The sequence below is a fragment of the Andrographis paniculata genome, unplaced genomic scaffold (genome assembly GCF_009805555.1).
Source record: "Andrographis paniculata isolate CXL003 unplaced genomic scaffold, ASM980555v1 Contig63END, whole genome shotgun sequence".
NCBI classification, from domain to species: Eukaryota; Viridiplantae; Streptophyta; class Magnoliopsida; order Lamiales; family Acanthaceae; genus Andrographis; species Andrographis paniculata.
This window is the reverse complement of record NW_026137599.1, coordinates 337,501-352,500: the sequence shown is the minus strand read 5'-3', so window position 1 is coordinate 352,500 and position 15,000 is coordinate 337,501. Positions and strand designations below refer to the sequence as shown.

The following is a 15,000-nucleotide window of genomic DNA, read 5'->3' as shown; positions in this document are numbered from 1 at the left end:
TGACCAAAAACAAGCAAGAGGTGGAATACCACAAAGAGAAAATGTACCTAATAAAAACGAAGTTTTGGTAATCGGTATATACTTTGTTAACCCCCCCATCAAAACCATATTCTGATTTTTATCGGCGGAATAGCCAACAATACTTTCCATTGAATGAATAACAGACCCAGACCCTAAAAATAATAATGCTTTTGAATAAGCATGAGTAATCAAATGAAATAAAGCACTTCGATAAGACCCGATTCCTAGAGCTAGCATCATATAACCCAATTGAGACATTGTTGAATAAGCTAAACCCCTTTTAATGTCTTTTTGAGCAAGAGCTAAAGTAGCTCCTAATAATATTGTAATTATGCCTATCAAAGAGATGAAATCCATTATATAAGGTATAACTATAAAAATAGGAAGAAGACGAGCTACAAGAAAAATACCCGCTGCTACCATAGTAGCGGCATGGATAAGAGCCGAAATAGGAGTGGGACCCTCCATAGCATCAGGTAACCATACATGAAGTGGAAATTGTGCGGATTTAGCAACTGCACCAGCAAATAATAGAACAGCACACAAAGTAACAAATATAGAATTGACTTGATTATTGGAAACCAAGTTATTAACCATTTCGAATAAATCCCGAAATTCAAAACTACCTGTTATCCAAAAAAGACCAAAAATTCCTAATAATAAACCAAAATCGCCCACACGATTTGTTACAAAAGCTTTTTGACAAGCATTTGCTGCAAGAGGTCGTGTGAACCAAAACCCTATTAATAGATAGGAACACATTCCAACCAATTCCCAAAAAATATAAATTTGTATCAAATTGGAACTAGTAACTAATCCCAACATGGAAGTACTGAAAAAACTCATATAAGCAAAAAATCTCAAGTATCCTTGATCGTGAGCCATATAATTATCACTATAAATAAGAACCATAATTCCAACAGTAGTGATTAATATTGACATAATAGAAGTAAGTGGATCGATCAAATAACCGAATTCTAAAGAAAAATCATTATTGAGCGTCCAAGACCATACATATTGATAGATAGGACTGGTATTTATTTGTTCAATAGAAAAATTAGTTGAAAAAATCATGACTAGACTTAACAATAAAACAGTCGGAAGAGTGCACAGACGATGAAAATTTTTTGTTGCTGTCGGAAAAAGAAGAAGTCCTACTCCTATTAACATAGGAACTGGAAGGGGAATGAAAGGTATGATCCACCCATATTGATATGTCTGTTCCATAAATTTTTTTGAATTCTTAATTAATATGAATTGTTTATGATTCAATAGACTTCACCTTTTTTGAAAGGACTCAATAAAAGGATAAAGATATACACTAAGTTAACATAACTTAAATAGAATCTTTGGGTTTTAATTTCTTTTTATACTTATTTATTCTGATAAATAATTCCAATATCCAAACCAAGAAGTTCCATCTGGTCAAACTAAAGAGATTGATTATCCGTCCACTACAAATTTGAAAATTCAAGTCAAATTAGGGATATTTTTACTCAATTTAACAAATTACTAAAAAAAAAGAAGAATATTCTTTTTAGTAATATTTCCTTTTCGAGCAATTTTAGATTTATCTCACTTATCTTATCCATTCTTTTCTATTTTTTAATTAAAGATTTTTTTTGAAAAAAAAAATATTCGAAAAGCGCAGATTGTTTTTGAACAATAAATGTCTTTCACATTCAGCTAGCAATCTCTTAATTTTTATTTAAATGGCAGTTCCAAAAAAACGCACTTCTGCATCAAAAAAGCGTATTCGTAAAAATTTTTGGAAAAAAAAAGGATATCGGGCGTCGTTAAAAGCCTTTTCCTTAGGAAAATCTCTTTCTACCGGGAATTCAACAAGTTTTTGTGCGACAAAGAAATAAAATACATATTTTATTTCTTTATAATATAAGACGCTGGAATAATCTCAATTGGACTGACTCAAAACTTGACTGATTCCATTTGTAAAACGAAACCCCCAAATTCCAGTTCCTGTTTATTAACTCAACAGGAACTGGAATTTGGTACGGTTTTCAAACTTATCATATATAATATATAAGCAGAAGAATTCTCTTTACCTTATCAAATAAAAAAGAGTTCATTAAGACCAAAATTCTTTTTTTTTTGGAGGGGGTTATACCCTCTTAATTCCTGGTTTTAAAGAAGGAAAGTATGAAATATACAATAAAACGAAGACCCTAAACGAAAATAATGAACCTTCAAATACCCATTTGAACGGATTTTTTCATCAATTTGTAAAAAATATTGCACTCAGTTGAATTCTTAATTGTAGATGATTTTTTAGTCACAAGCTATTATGAGTTCAAGACAAGCCGCTATGGTGAAATTGGTAGACACGCTGCTCTTAGGAAGCAGTGCTAGAGCATCTCGGTTCGAGTCCGAGTGGCGGCATGTCATCTCCTAAAAGAAAGTAAGTAGATCTTATAATGAATTCAACTTCCTATTTCGATTTTCTAATTAAGGCAATTTTTTATGATATTTTCAACTTTAGAGCATATATTAACCCATATTACTTTTTCGATCGTTTCAATTATACTTATAGTTTATTTGATAACCTTTTTACTCGATGAAATCGTAAAACTGGATGATTCATATAAAAAAGGTTTGATAATAACTTTTTCCTGTATAACAGGATTGTTAATGAATCGTTGGATTTATTTGGAACATTTTCCCTTAAGTAATATATATGAATCATTAATCTTTCTTTCGTGGAGTTTTTCCCTTATTCATATAGTTCCGTATTTCAAAAAAAATGCAAATCTTCTAAGCACAATAATTGGTCCAAGTGCTATTTTGACCCAGGGCTTTGCTACTTCAGGCCTTTTTACTGAAATAGACAAATCCACAATCTTAGTGCCTGCTCTTCAATCCCAATGGCTAATAATGCACGTAAGTATGATGATATTAGGCTATGCGGCTCTTTTGTGTGGATCATTATTATCAGTATCGCTTCTGGTCATTACAGTTAGAAAAAAGAGACAGTTTTTTTATACGAGTAATTATTTATTAAATTTAAATGAGTCATTTTTCGTTGGTGAAATTAAATATATGAGCGAAGGAAATAATGTGTTCAAAAATAGTTCTTTTTTTTCTGCAACAAATTATTACAGGTCGCGCTTGATTCAAGAATTGGATTATTGGAGTTATCGCGTTATTAGTCTAGGATTTCTCTTTTTAACCATAGGAATGCTTTCTGGAGCAGTATGGGCTAACGAAGCATGGGGATCCTATTGGAGTTGGGACCCGAAAGAAACTTGGGCTTTTATTACTTGGATCATATTTGCGAGTTATTTACATACTCGAACAAATATCAAATTTCAGAGTACAAATTCAGCAATTGTAGCGTCTATTGGCTTTCTTTTAATTTGGATATGTTATTTTGGAGTCAATCTATTAGGAATAGGATTACATAGATATGGTTCATTTTCATTCACATCTAATTGAATTGAAAAAGTGATTCTTACAAGTAGGAATCGAAGCGTTTACAGCACATATAAGATAAAAAAACTTTGGGTGGACTGGCGAGAACCTCGTGAATCAAACATTGTAGTCATCCGCGGAATTCTCGCCAGTTCAAATTTCATTTTTTTTACTTAACATAAGAGAAGAAAAAGTCTGTCTTTTCTTTTTGTCATTGTACAATGAAGACTTTTCAAATGATCCAATTTAGTTTATTTTAGTTTTTTCTAAAAATTATCTAGAAAAAGAATTAGATAGAATAACTTCCATTTTTTCAACTGATAATGAAAGAACGAAATCGGGGTACATACCAATACCTAATATGGGTAAAAAAATAGAGATCGAAAGAAATAACTCTCGTGGCCCAGAATCAAAAAAATAAGAGTTTGCAATATTAACTATCTTGTATCCATAGAACATCTGGCGTAACATAGATAATAAATAAATAGGAGTTAATAGCATTCCAATTGACATTACAAAAGTAATTAGGAATTTTGTCATTAAAAGATATTTTGGACTAGTAATTAGTCCAAAAAAGACTATTAATTCGGCAACAAAACCACTCATACCTGGTAATGCAAGGGAGGCCATCGAAAAGCTACTGAACATTGTGAATGTTTTTGGCATTGGAATAGCAATTCCACCCATTTCGTCAAGATAAACAAGACGTATTCTATCATAAATCGTTCCGGCCAAGAAAAATAGTGCAGCACCAATAAATCCATGAGAGATTATTTGTAAAAAGGCTCCGTTTAGTCCCATATCGGTGATAGAACCAATTCCTATAATTATGAAACCCATATGAGATACAGAGGAATAGGCTATTCTTTTTTTTAAATTCTGTTGACCTATAGATGTTGAAGCTGCATAGATTATTTGCAGTGCGCCTATTATCATAAACCAAGGAGAAAATATAGAATGAGCATGAGGGAATAATTCCATATTGATGCGAACTAATCCATACGCTCCCATTTTTAATAAGATTCCGGCTAGAAGCATACAAGTACTATAATGTGCTTCTCCATGGGTATCTGGTAACCATGTATGGAGGGGTATGATTGGCAATTTGACAGCAAAAGAAATAAAAAATCCAATATAGAATATTATTTCCAAGACCACAGGATAGATCTGGTTGTCTAATGTTTCGAAATTTAATGTTGGTTCAGCAGAACCATATAAACTGATACCCAGAACTCCCATTAAAAGAAAAACAGAACCCCCCGCCGTGTACAAAATAAATTTTGTAGCCGAGTACAAACGTTTTTTTCCTCCCCACATAGATAAGAGTAGATAAACAGGAATTAATTCGAACTCCCACATGAGAAAAAAAAGTAAAAGGTCCCGAGAAGAAAATAATCCTATTTGTCCACTGTACATTGCTAACATCAGGAAATGGAATAATCTCGAATCTCGAGTAACTGGCCAAGCCGCTAAAATCGCTAAAGTGGTGATGAATCCCGTCAGTAAAATGGGTCCTATAGAGAGTCCATCTATTCCTAATCTCCAATGGAAATCAAAAGAATTGATCCATTTATAATCCTCAATTAGTTGGATTAATGGATCATCCGATTCGAAATGATAACAGAATGCATAAGTTGTTAAAAGAAGTTCTAATATAGAAATGGATATAGTATACCATCGGGTCGATCTATTTCCTCTATGTGGAAAAAAGAAAATTAAGGACCCCATAAATATCGGCAAAACTACAATTATTGTTAACCAAGGAAAATGATTCGTGGTAAAGACAAGATACACTTGGTCCAGAAAAACCTGTGCTCAAAATATTTGAATTTTATTTTGAGCACAGGTTTTGTCGATAAAAAAAAAACAATAAAATGGAATCAAGTAGAGTTTTATGGAACGTATCAATAAGCTAGACCCATACTGCGAGTTGTTTCATGCCATAAATAAACTCGAACACTCAAGAAATCCGTTGGACAGGCGGATTCACATCTCTTACAACCAACACAGTCTTCGGTCCTTGGAGCAGAAGCGATTTGTTTAGCCTTACATCCGTCCCAAGGTATCATTTCTAATACATCGGTGGGACATGCTCGGACACATTGAGTACATCCTATACATGTATCATAAATCTTTACTGAATGTGACATTAGATCTATCCGTTTTTAAATATCAAAAATTTTCGGTCTAGTAAACTAACTTGTAAATGAATCCTAGATCTCGATACCAGACGAATCAATGAATGATCCGAATTAATCGGTTTCCAAATTGGTTTATGAGTGAAAACCAAAATACTTTGATTTTTTCTGTTTTTTCAACCAAGATCGTATCTTACCCGTCCAAAACCACTAATTTGAATCAATTTAGGAATATTCCAATTCTATTTATATGAAATACTATTTATTCATAAAATTGGATTGGTTAATACGAGTTGATTTTCTGTTACGATAAATTGATGAAACAATAGCCGATCCAATGGCTGCTTCAGCGGCTGCAATAGCTATAACAAAAATTGAGAAAATGTTTCCTCTTAATTGACGACTATCAAAAATATCAGAAAATGTTACAAAATTGATATTAACTGAATTTAATATAAGTTCAAGACACATAAGGGCTCTAACCATATTTCGACTTGTGATCAATCCATAGACACCAATAGAAAATAAATAAGCACTCAAAACAAGTATATGTTCGAGCATCATTAACCAACTCCTTTTCTGTTAATTCTATTTTCATTTCAATTACTCGTTTGAAAGATTTATTATTGACGAGCTATAGCAATTGCACCTATTAAAGCAATTAAAAGAATTATTGAAATGAATTCAAACGGAAGAAAAAAATCCGTTGATAAATGAATTCCAATTTGTTGACTCTTATTTATCAAATCTTGTTCTAGAATCTGATTTGATTTTGTAGTCCAAAGGATCCCATACCAGGACGTATCTAGGATAGTACTGATTAGTGAAATAAAAAGACTTGTACAAACCATTGAAGTAACTCGATCCCCAACGGTCCAAAGATAAAAATCTTTGGAATATTCTGAACCATTCATAAACATTACAGCAAAAATGATTAAAACATTGATAGCTCCCACATAAATAAGGAGCTGCGCAGCAGCTACAAAATACGAGTTCGATAGAATATAGAATAAGGATATACAAAAAAGAACCAATCCCAATGAAAAAGCCGAATAAATCGGATTCGGAAATAATACTACTGCCAAACTTCCTAATATAAGACCCGATCCCAGAAAGACTAAAAGAAAATCATGTATTGGTCCAGGTAAATCCATTTTTTCTATAAAAAATCAAATAATTTCATGCCCTTGTCGACTTGACCAGGAAAACGAAGTTATCCTAAAACTACAGGATATTTCTTAATTGAATGAAATTTCAATGGGGGGGTGGTGTGGATTGATAGAAATACAGTTATGGGGCTATGCTTATTCTTAAAAGCAGAAGTTGAAACTATCCATTTTGAAATCATTATTCGAATAGAAATCGATTTTCAATCAAAACGAAGCCAGGATTCTCGCGAACCAACCCTTCTTGACCAATTGACCAAACCAAAACCTCATTCCTTTAGGTCAAAAAGCTATTTTGATTTTGAATTTGTAAATGGTTTTTGAATCAAGAATTTTATACATTTTTTATTTGAGGTGAATTCGAAGAAATTGTTCGAATTGTGTAATCGTCAATTATTGACACCGGTAACCGACCTAGAGCAATTTGATTATAATTCAATTCGTGACGATCATAAGTAGAAAGTTCATATTCTTCAGTCATCGATAAACAATTTGTTGGACAATATTCAACGCAATTACCACAAAATATACAGATTCCAAAATCAATACTGTAATTAAGCAATCGTTTCTTTCGAATATTAATTTCCAATTTCCAATCTACAACAGGTAGATCTATAGGACATACACGAACACATACCTCACAAGCAATGCATTTATCAAATTCAAAGTGAATTCGGCCCCGGAAACGGTCTGATGTGATCAATTTTTCGTAGGGATATTGAATAGTTACAGGTAAACGATTTGCGTGGGACAAGGTAATCATGAAACCTTGACCAATGTACCTCGCGGCTCGGATTGTTTGTTGACCAGAATTCAAGAACTGACTCAGTATAGGGAACATACCGGAATATCTATAAATAATTTGACTTGTTTCTTTCTCTTGTTTGTGACAAGTTGTGAAAATCGAATATTTTATTCCTTTACAGTGAAAGAAGTTGAGACGAAGTTGTTAATAATAAATTGCCTAGAGATATAGGTAAAAGAAATTTCCATCCAAGATTTAATAGTTGGTCCATTCTCAATCTCGGTAAAGTCCATCTTGTTGCAATAGAAATGAACAAGAAGAAATAAGTTTTAGCTAGTGTAATAAAGATACCGATTATTGTTCCAAAAACTTGACTTCTTTTTTTTATGTCAAAAAGTTCAGTAACGAATATGTATGGGATAGAAAGATTCCAACCTCCCAAGTAAAGGACTGTTAAAAATAATGAAGAAACGAGTACATTTAGGTACGAAGCAACATAAAATAAACCAAATTTGATACCTGAGTATTCGGTTTGATAACCTGCTACTAATTCTTCTTCTGCTTCTGGTAAATCAAAAGGCAATCTCTCACACTCGGCTAGAGAAGAAATTAGAAAAATGATAAACCCTATAGGTTGACGCCATAAATTCCATCCCCAAAAACCATATTTTGACTGCACTTCAACTATATCAACTGTACTTGAACTGTTAGATAATCATAGTCGATGATAACATCACTGTTCCCATCGCTATTACAGAACCGTACATGAGATTTTCATCTCATACGGCTCCTCATAGATCACAAATAAACCGAAGGACTTTTCATTTATCTTGATATGTTTGTGTAGGATTGATAAAGAGTCAAACTCTTATCCTAAAGCCTAGAATTAGACCAATGGAATTCTGTCTGCTAATAAAATAGTGCTTCTGAATTAATCTCATCTTTTCCGAATTTTCATTTTTCTTTATTGCTTAATAACTTTATCCTTGAATTAAAAAAGAGTTGACTTTTTAGAGAAATAACACTTAGATATTTCAAGTTATCACTTTTTATTACGAAAAAAAATTCGATATTACATTACATATTTTGATTTTATTTCGTTCCTATTCTACTTTCTTAGGGACATTACTGAAAAGTAAAAGATTCCTTCGTTCTTGATAGTTATTTACTTAATCAGCGGATAGGAACATACTCTGGATCGAAATCTTGAGGAGTACTTCTTAATAATTTCTACCAACTAAAAGCCCCAATTTGAATTACTTTTCTATAAAGAAAAAGAAATATCCGGTTGGATAATTTATAGAATCTCCATTACTAATCCTTTGTGTATCTTGGTCTTCCTAACCATCCACTCATTTTTTTAGTTGGTAATATATCTATCGTAAGAGAAAATCCCATACAGTTGATCTTTTGAACCCACTTCAAGCTATGGTGACTAATCAACCAATCTTGGATTAAACAGTGTAGGCCGCTTATGTTTGCTTTCACTTAATTCTTGTACATAGGAAATGGGATTGAATTTATTTAACAGCAAAATTTGAAGCTGTTTTATTTCACTCATATAACTATCTGGTTTAGTTCATCCACCCTAATGATAATGATGAATAAAAAAAAAATGGATATTCAACTCATTTAATTTTCTTGTCAGAAAGAAACGAAATAAGGGAATTTTTATGTTTCAGCGAATCGCACGTAGAGATATTGATAATACACATAGAGTTAATGGTATTTCATAACTAATTGATTGAGCAGCAGCCCTTAACCCACCTAAAAAAGAATATTTATTATTTGATCCATACCCCGACATTAGAAGTCCAACAGGAGCAAGACTTGAAACGGCGATCCATAAAAAAACACCAATACTAAGATCAGTTAGAATAAAATGATAGCTAAAAGGAATTACTAAATAACTTAGTAAAATGGATATGACTGCTATACCTGGTCCCATACTAAATAAACGAGTATCTCCCCGAGATGGAAGAAGATTCTCCTTAAAAAGGAGTTTTGTACCGTCTGCTAGAGCTTGAAGAATTCCCAAAGGTCCGGCGTATTCGGGTCCAATACGTTGTTGTATTCCCGCAGATATTTCTCTTTCTAACCAAACAATTACTAGTACACCCAGTGTGATTCCTAACACAAGAGTGAAAATAGGAACAAGCATCCATATAATTTCATATCCTTCTTTTAAGGATTCAAATTTGGAAAAAGAATAGATAGCTTCTATTTCTGTTGTATCAATTATCATTTCAACGATCAACTTCTCCCATAATGATATCTATGCTACCTAGTATCGTCATAATATCAGCCAATTTCATCCTTTTAACTAATTGAGGGAGAATTTGCAAGTTGATAAAACCCGGAGGTCGAATTTTCCATCTCCAAGGAAAAACACTCTGATCTCCTATCAGAAAAATCCCCAACTCTCCTTTTGGGGCTTCGACTCTTACATAAAGTTCTTGTTTGGACAACTCAAAAGTTGGAGAAGTTTTTTTACTAATAAATCGATATTCAAAATCATTCCATTCAGGATCTTTTATCCTATCAAAGCGCCGGATTTCTAAATTTTCATACGGTCCCCCCGGGATTCCTTCCAGGGCCTGTTGTATAATTTTTATGGATTCTGTCATTTCACTAATTCGTACTAAATATCGAGCTAATGAATCGCCTTCTTTTTGCCATTGAATCTCCCAATCAAATTCGTCATAACATTCATAGCGATCCACTTTACGAAGATCCCATTGTATCCCGGAAGCTCGTAACATTGGTCCTGATAAACCCCAATTTAGTGCTTCTTCTGCACCAATAATGCCTATGCTTTCAACTCGTTCTAAAAAAATTGGATTCCGTGTAATAAGATTTTGATATTCAGCAACCCCGGTTAAAAAATAATCACAAAAATCCAAACATTTATCTATCCAGCCATAAGGTAGATCAGCAGCGACTCCTCCGATACGAAAAAAATTATGCATCATACGCATACCGGTAGCAGCCTCGAAGAGGTCATATATCAATTCTCGTTCTCTAAAAATATAGAAGAAAGGGGTCTGTGCCCCAATATCTGCCAGAAAAGGGCCGAGCCATAACAAATGGGAAGCGATACGACTCAATTCCAACATAATAGCTCTGATATAGCTAGCTCTTTTAGGTACTTGAATATTTCCTAGCTGCTCGGGTCCATTTACGGTTATTGCTTCTGTGAACATAGTAGCTAAATAATCCCAACGTGTTACATAAGGCAAATATTGTATAATTGTTCGATTTTCCGCAATCTTCTCCATTCCTCTATGTAAATAACCCAATATTGGTTCACAGTCAATAACATCTTCACCATCGAGAGTAACGATCAGTCGAAGAACACCATGCATTGATGGGTGGTGAGGTCCCATATTGACTATCATGAGGTCCTTTCTTGGAGTTGGCGAAATCATAAGTTTGTTCCCGAGTGATTCTTCCATGTATTGCTGAAATGAAAAATAAGTTCATACAAATGTAAACAACTAAGCTGAAATGGCATCATGCTTCAGATTAACGAATTTTTCTCTCTCGAATATTTAACTCACTAATTAATTCTTTATAGCGTACTCTATTCTTTTTTGACAAATAGGCTAGCAGTCGTTGACGTTTTCCCAAAATCTTTCGCAAACCTCTCTGAGATGAAGAGTCTTTTTTGTGCAATTCCAAATGTGAAGTGAGTTTACTTATCTTAGTGGTGAAACTGAATACTTGAGATTCAACAGACCCTCTCTTTTCTTCCGTTTCTTTTTGAGAAATAACCGAAATGAATGAATTTTTTACCATCAAAAAATTCCTCTTTCTCTTTTTACAAATATGGATTTTACCGATCAGTAATAATAATCCTATTCATTGTAATTTTTTATATACAATAATCGAATTCGAATTTTTTTATAAACGCTTCATTTTGAGAATTCAAATCAATCAATCCAATTTCAAACTGGATTTAGATGGGAATAGAAAAGAATTGGTACACTTTCACATCAAAAATTTGAGACCTAAAATGAAGAAGATTCTGTTACTTCATTTAAAAATCTAATTGAGACATTATTTATTTCATATTCGATACTAGAATGAAATGTGAGACATGTGATTCATCTGTGTATTTGTTTGTTTTCATATACCCTATATTATATATCGAGTATAAGATATATAGAATGATATATAAAATAGAGTATAGGATATATAAAAAAAGTGTATTATCCACAAACTTTCAATTGTGGATACAGATGGATCCTTACCATACTAAAACGACTGCCATTATTGGTATCAAACCAATAACGACTCAGACAAGCTAAATCTTCTAATCGATAATTAGGCCAAAGAAAGAGTTTGATTTTCATAAATTTCTTTTTCTCTCTATCAAAGTAGTTATTATCATGTGAAACTTGGCTGATGCTCTTTTCGTTGTAAAATACTAGATTTATATCTACATCAGTCCGAGTCTTTGGAGTCAAACAAATTAGAATTCGAAATTTTCTACGACGTCTAAACGATAAAATATTTTCAGGAACAAGTAAATCAAAATGATTTTTCTTTATCTTTTGAGTTATTCTTTGATGTGGTAAAATAGCTTCATCCCCTTTTTTGTTTTTTTTCAAAACATATCCGTATTTTTGATTAATTTGGTACTTACTCTTATGAACCAACGAAATACTTACAGTTTGATACAAAATCAGCTGTCCCTCTTTTTTTCCAGACAGTCGAATGGGTTCGATAATTAATATTCCCCTTTTCATAAACTCTGTAGGAGTGAAATTTCCCCGAATCAGCATTATATCCAAACTCATTTCTCTTTTTTGAATCGAGGATATAGTAATTTGTCTTGGATCTATCAGTCTAAGGAGGAGACAATATACTTTGATATTATTCATCATTCTTTGATTCAAAGTATCGTCCCATTTCAATTGAAAAAGCAAATAACGTTTTAAGAAGAAATCGAGTTTTGCTTCTGTGTCACTTTTGTATTGTTTTTGTTTCTTGCCTTTTTTTGTGTCAGGTCTTGCATAATTTTTTTCAATATCTTTTTGTTCTGGTAGAATGGATTCAAGATCCCCTTGGCTTGTGGGTTCTCTTTCTTCTTTATTTCGATGCTCTTTATTCGATGCTATCAAACTTTTTTCTTTTTCCTTGATCTTTTTCTTTTCACTACTTTTTTTATTTCTATTCAAATAAAAAAAAAGGAATTTGCTTGGTATAAACCAAGGTTTCGTTTTATATACAGTATAAAGTGACACCAATTCTGGGAAGAACCAAAGTTCCAGATTGGGACGCTTTAACATTTTTTCATTCATTCTCATCCAATCAAAAAAAGTTTTTGGGGACTTTGATGAATTCATTTCTGAAATCATAAGATAAAAAAGATCTTTTTTTTGAATTATCTGAGAGTTATTATTATTAGTAATTTGAGTATTTTGATTCCTATTGATATCAATCGGCATCCACGCCTGAATATCGAATTTTTGTTTAAGATCAAAATTTGGAATTTTCCATTCCAAATATTTTCTATCGGCCGATTTGTCCAGATCTATATATAGACTATCTACCTTTCCTATATAATTATTAATAAGGATATTCCTCAGTGTATTAAAAAAGCTTTCTTTAGGTGTATTATAATAGATCTCTTGGGTCTTATTTCCTTGAAAGAGGAATCCATAAAAAAAGCATTCCGTTTTATTTTCATAATTAAGAAATTTATATGATAAAAGATCATAGCTATAGTATTTTTGAAAATTTTCTTTTTGATTAACTAATAAATCTACTTGAAATTCTTTTTTTTTTTTTGAATTAATTAATTTTTTTTTTCATATCGATGTTGTTTATTTACATTTTCCTTCTTAGCTTTAGCTATATGATGCTGAGAAACTCTATTTTTCCATTTTTCGGGTATTAATCTAGACCATATGATCTGAGATAAATCGTATTGATAATGTACTTTTAACCAGTTTTTCCATTGATTTATTTCATAACTCGGAAGTTGCTTATTCTTCAATTTCGAACCAACTACTCCTTGTCTTTCAAAAGAATCCTTTATTCCAGGCTTAAGAAAAAGAAAAAAGGGCAGTCCTTGAGAGTGAAGAACAGATCTTAATTTATACAAGTCATTGACCCGTAGTTCTGAGAGTATGTAAAGTACATATGCTTGTGACACGTAGGATAAGTCATAAAGAATAGGTGAATTTCTTTTACTAATATTATCAATTGGCTTTTTTAGAATCGAAAAAAAGGGAATTGTATTTTTATTTTTTTTTTTAAGTGTTCTTTGTTTTCTTTCATTATTGTAAATTGATTTCTGAAGAATTGTTGATTCAAGAACAAATTCTCTATTCATTCTGACACTATTAATGATAAATAAAATTGGATCCGTATATATTCGTTCAATGAAAAATTTTACAAAAAAAGATAATTTACACATTAATCGAGCATTTCGTCTTTTTAATACCTTCCATTTTTTGAATCTTTTAACACTATAACTTGTTTTCTTGGGACTAAGATTATTCATTCTTGGAGTTACTTTCTCTTTGGAAATTCTTTCAATTTGATCTCGAAGTGTATTTGTTCTATGAGTTCGATCCTTCATTTTTCTTTCTGTCAATAAACAATTTTTCAAACTTGGAGATGCAATTTGCCTAGATGATTCATGAATTATCTGATTGTTAATCATGGAATATTTTTCTTCTTTAATTTTAATTTGACTCAATTTATATATTTCGACTTCTCTTATTCGAAATAATCGAATTAGATTGCCTTTTAAACCTTTGAAAAATTCTTTTATTATTTTTTTTAGAAAACAAACCCTTTTGATAACCCATTCTTTTATTTCTTTTAAAACTTTTTGAAGTAATTTTGTTTTTCTTTTGAACACTATTAGAACTTGAACAAAAACTCGAAAAGATTTTTTTTTGAATTTTCTCAGTTTTTTTTCGAGTTCCTTCAAAATCGGTTTAAAAAAGGAAGGTCGTTTTCGGGGCGAACCAAAAGGGAGTTCAGCTTCCATTCCCAAAATAGTTAAAAAAGAAAAATCATCTTTTTCTTTTTTATTTTTTATTAGATCTTTTGGAGAGGACTCTTCTTTGGATTTGTGCCAAGGTTTTAGACAGAAAGGAAAAAATATTTTTATCTGAATACCATCTGTCAGCCAATTTTTCGGAAATTCTGTTTCGGATAATGGAACACCGTTATAGGTGCATTTAACATGTATTTCTCTATTCCATTCCTTGAAATCTTCAGACCATTCGGGAAATTGCAATAGGAATATACGTCCAATATTTTTCGAAATTATGAGTGAAGGTAATAGAATCGATTTTCGAAAAATGGATTGAGTTAATAACATAGAACCTCTTATTACTTGCGCAAATGGAATCCTATCCCAGTACTCTGCTATATCTATTTGAGCTTTTTCCTTTTTTTCTTAGTCTCCTTTTGTTCTTTTATTTTTGTTTGCTTTTCATATCTTCTATACTTTAAAATTTTGAATGCTTTCTCTTTCCCC

At 32.0% G+C, this 15,000-nt stretch overlaps 2 protein-coding genes and 1 pseudogene across 2 annotated transcripts in view; 1 reads left to right on the top strand and 2 right to left on the bottom strand.

Annotated features, from left to right (window-relative positions):
* LOC127261547 (uncharacterized mitochondrial protein AtMg00370-like) overlaps positions 1-1,042 on the top strand; it is a 3,681-nt gene extending 2,639 nt beyond the window's left edge. Inside the window, exon 1 of the mRNA XM_051289841.1 lies at positions 1-1,042. This exon is cut by the window's left edge and continues 2,639 nt beyond it. The gene's annotated coding sequence lies outside the window, so the exon portion shown is untranslated.
* Positions 1-14,943, bottom strand: part of LOC127261536 (protein TIC 214-like) — a 16,569-nt pseudogene extending 1,626 nt beyond the window's left edge.
* The window catches only part of LOC127261539 (protein TIC 214-like), a 2,974-nt gene continuing 2,868 nt past the window's right edge, over positions 14,895-15,000 (bottom strand). The window contains exon 1 of the mRNA XM_051289834.1: positions 14,895-15,000. This exon is cut by the window's right edge and continues 2,868 nt beyond it. Coding sequence (XP_051145791.1) covers positions 14,895-15,000 — 106 coding nt within the window.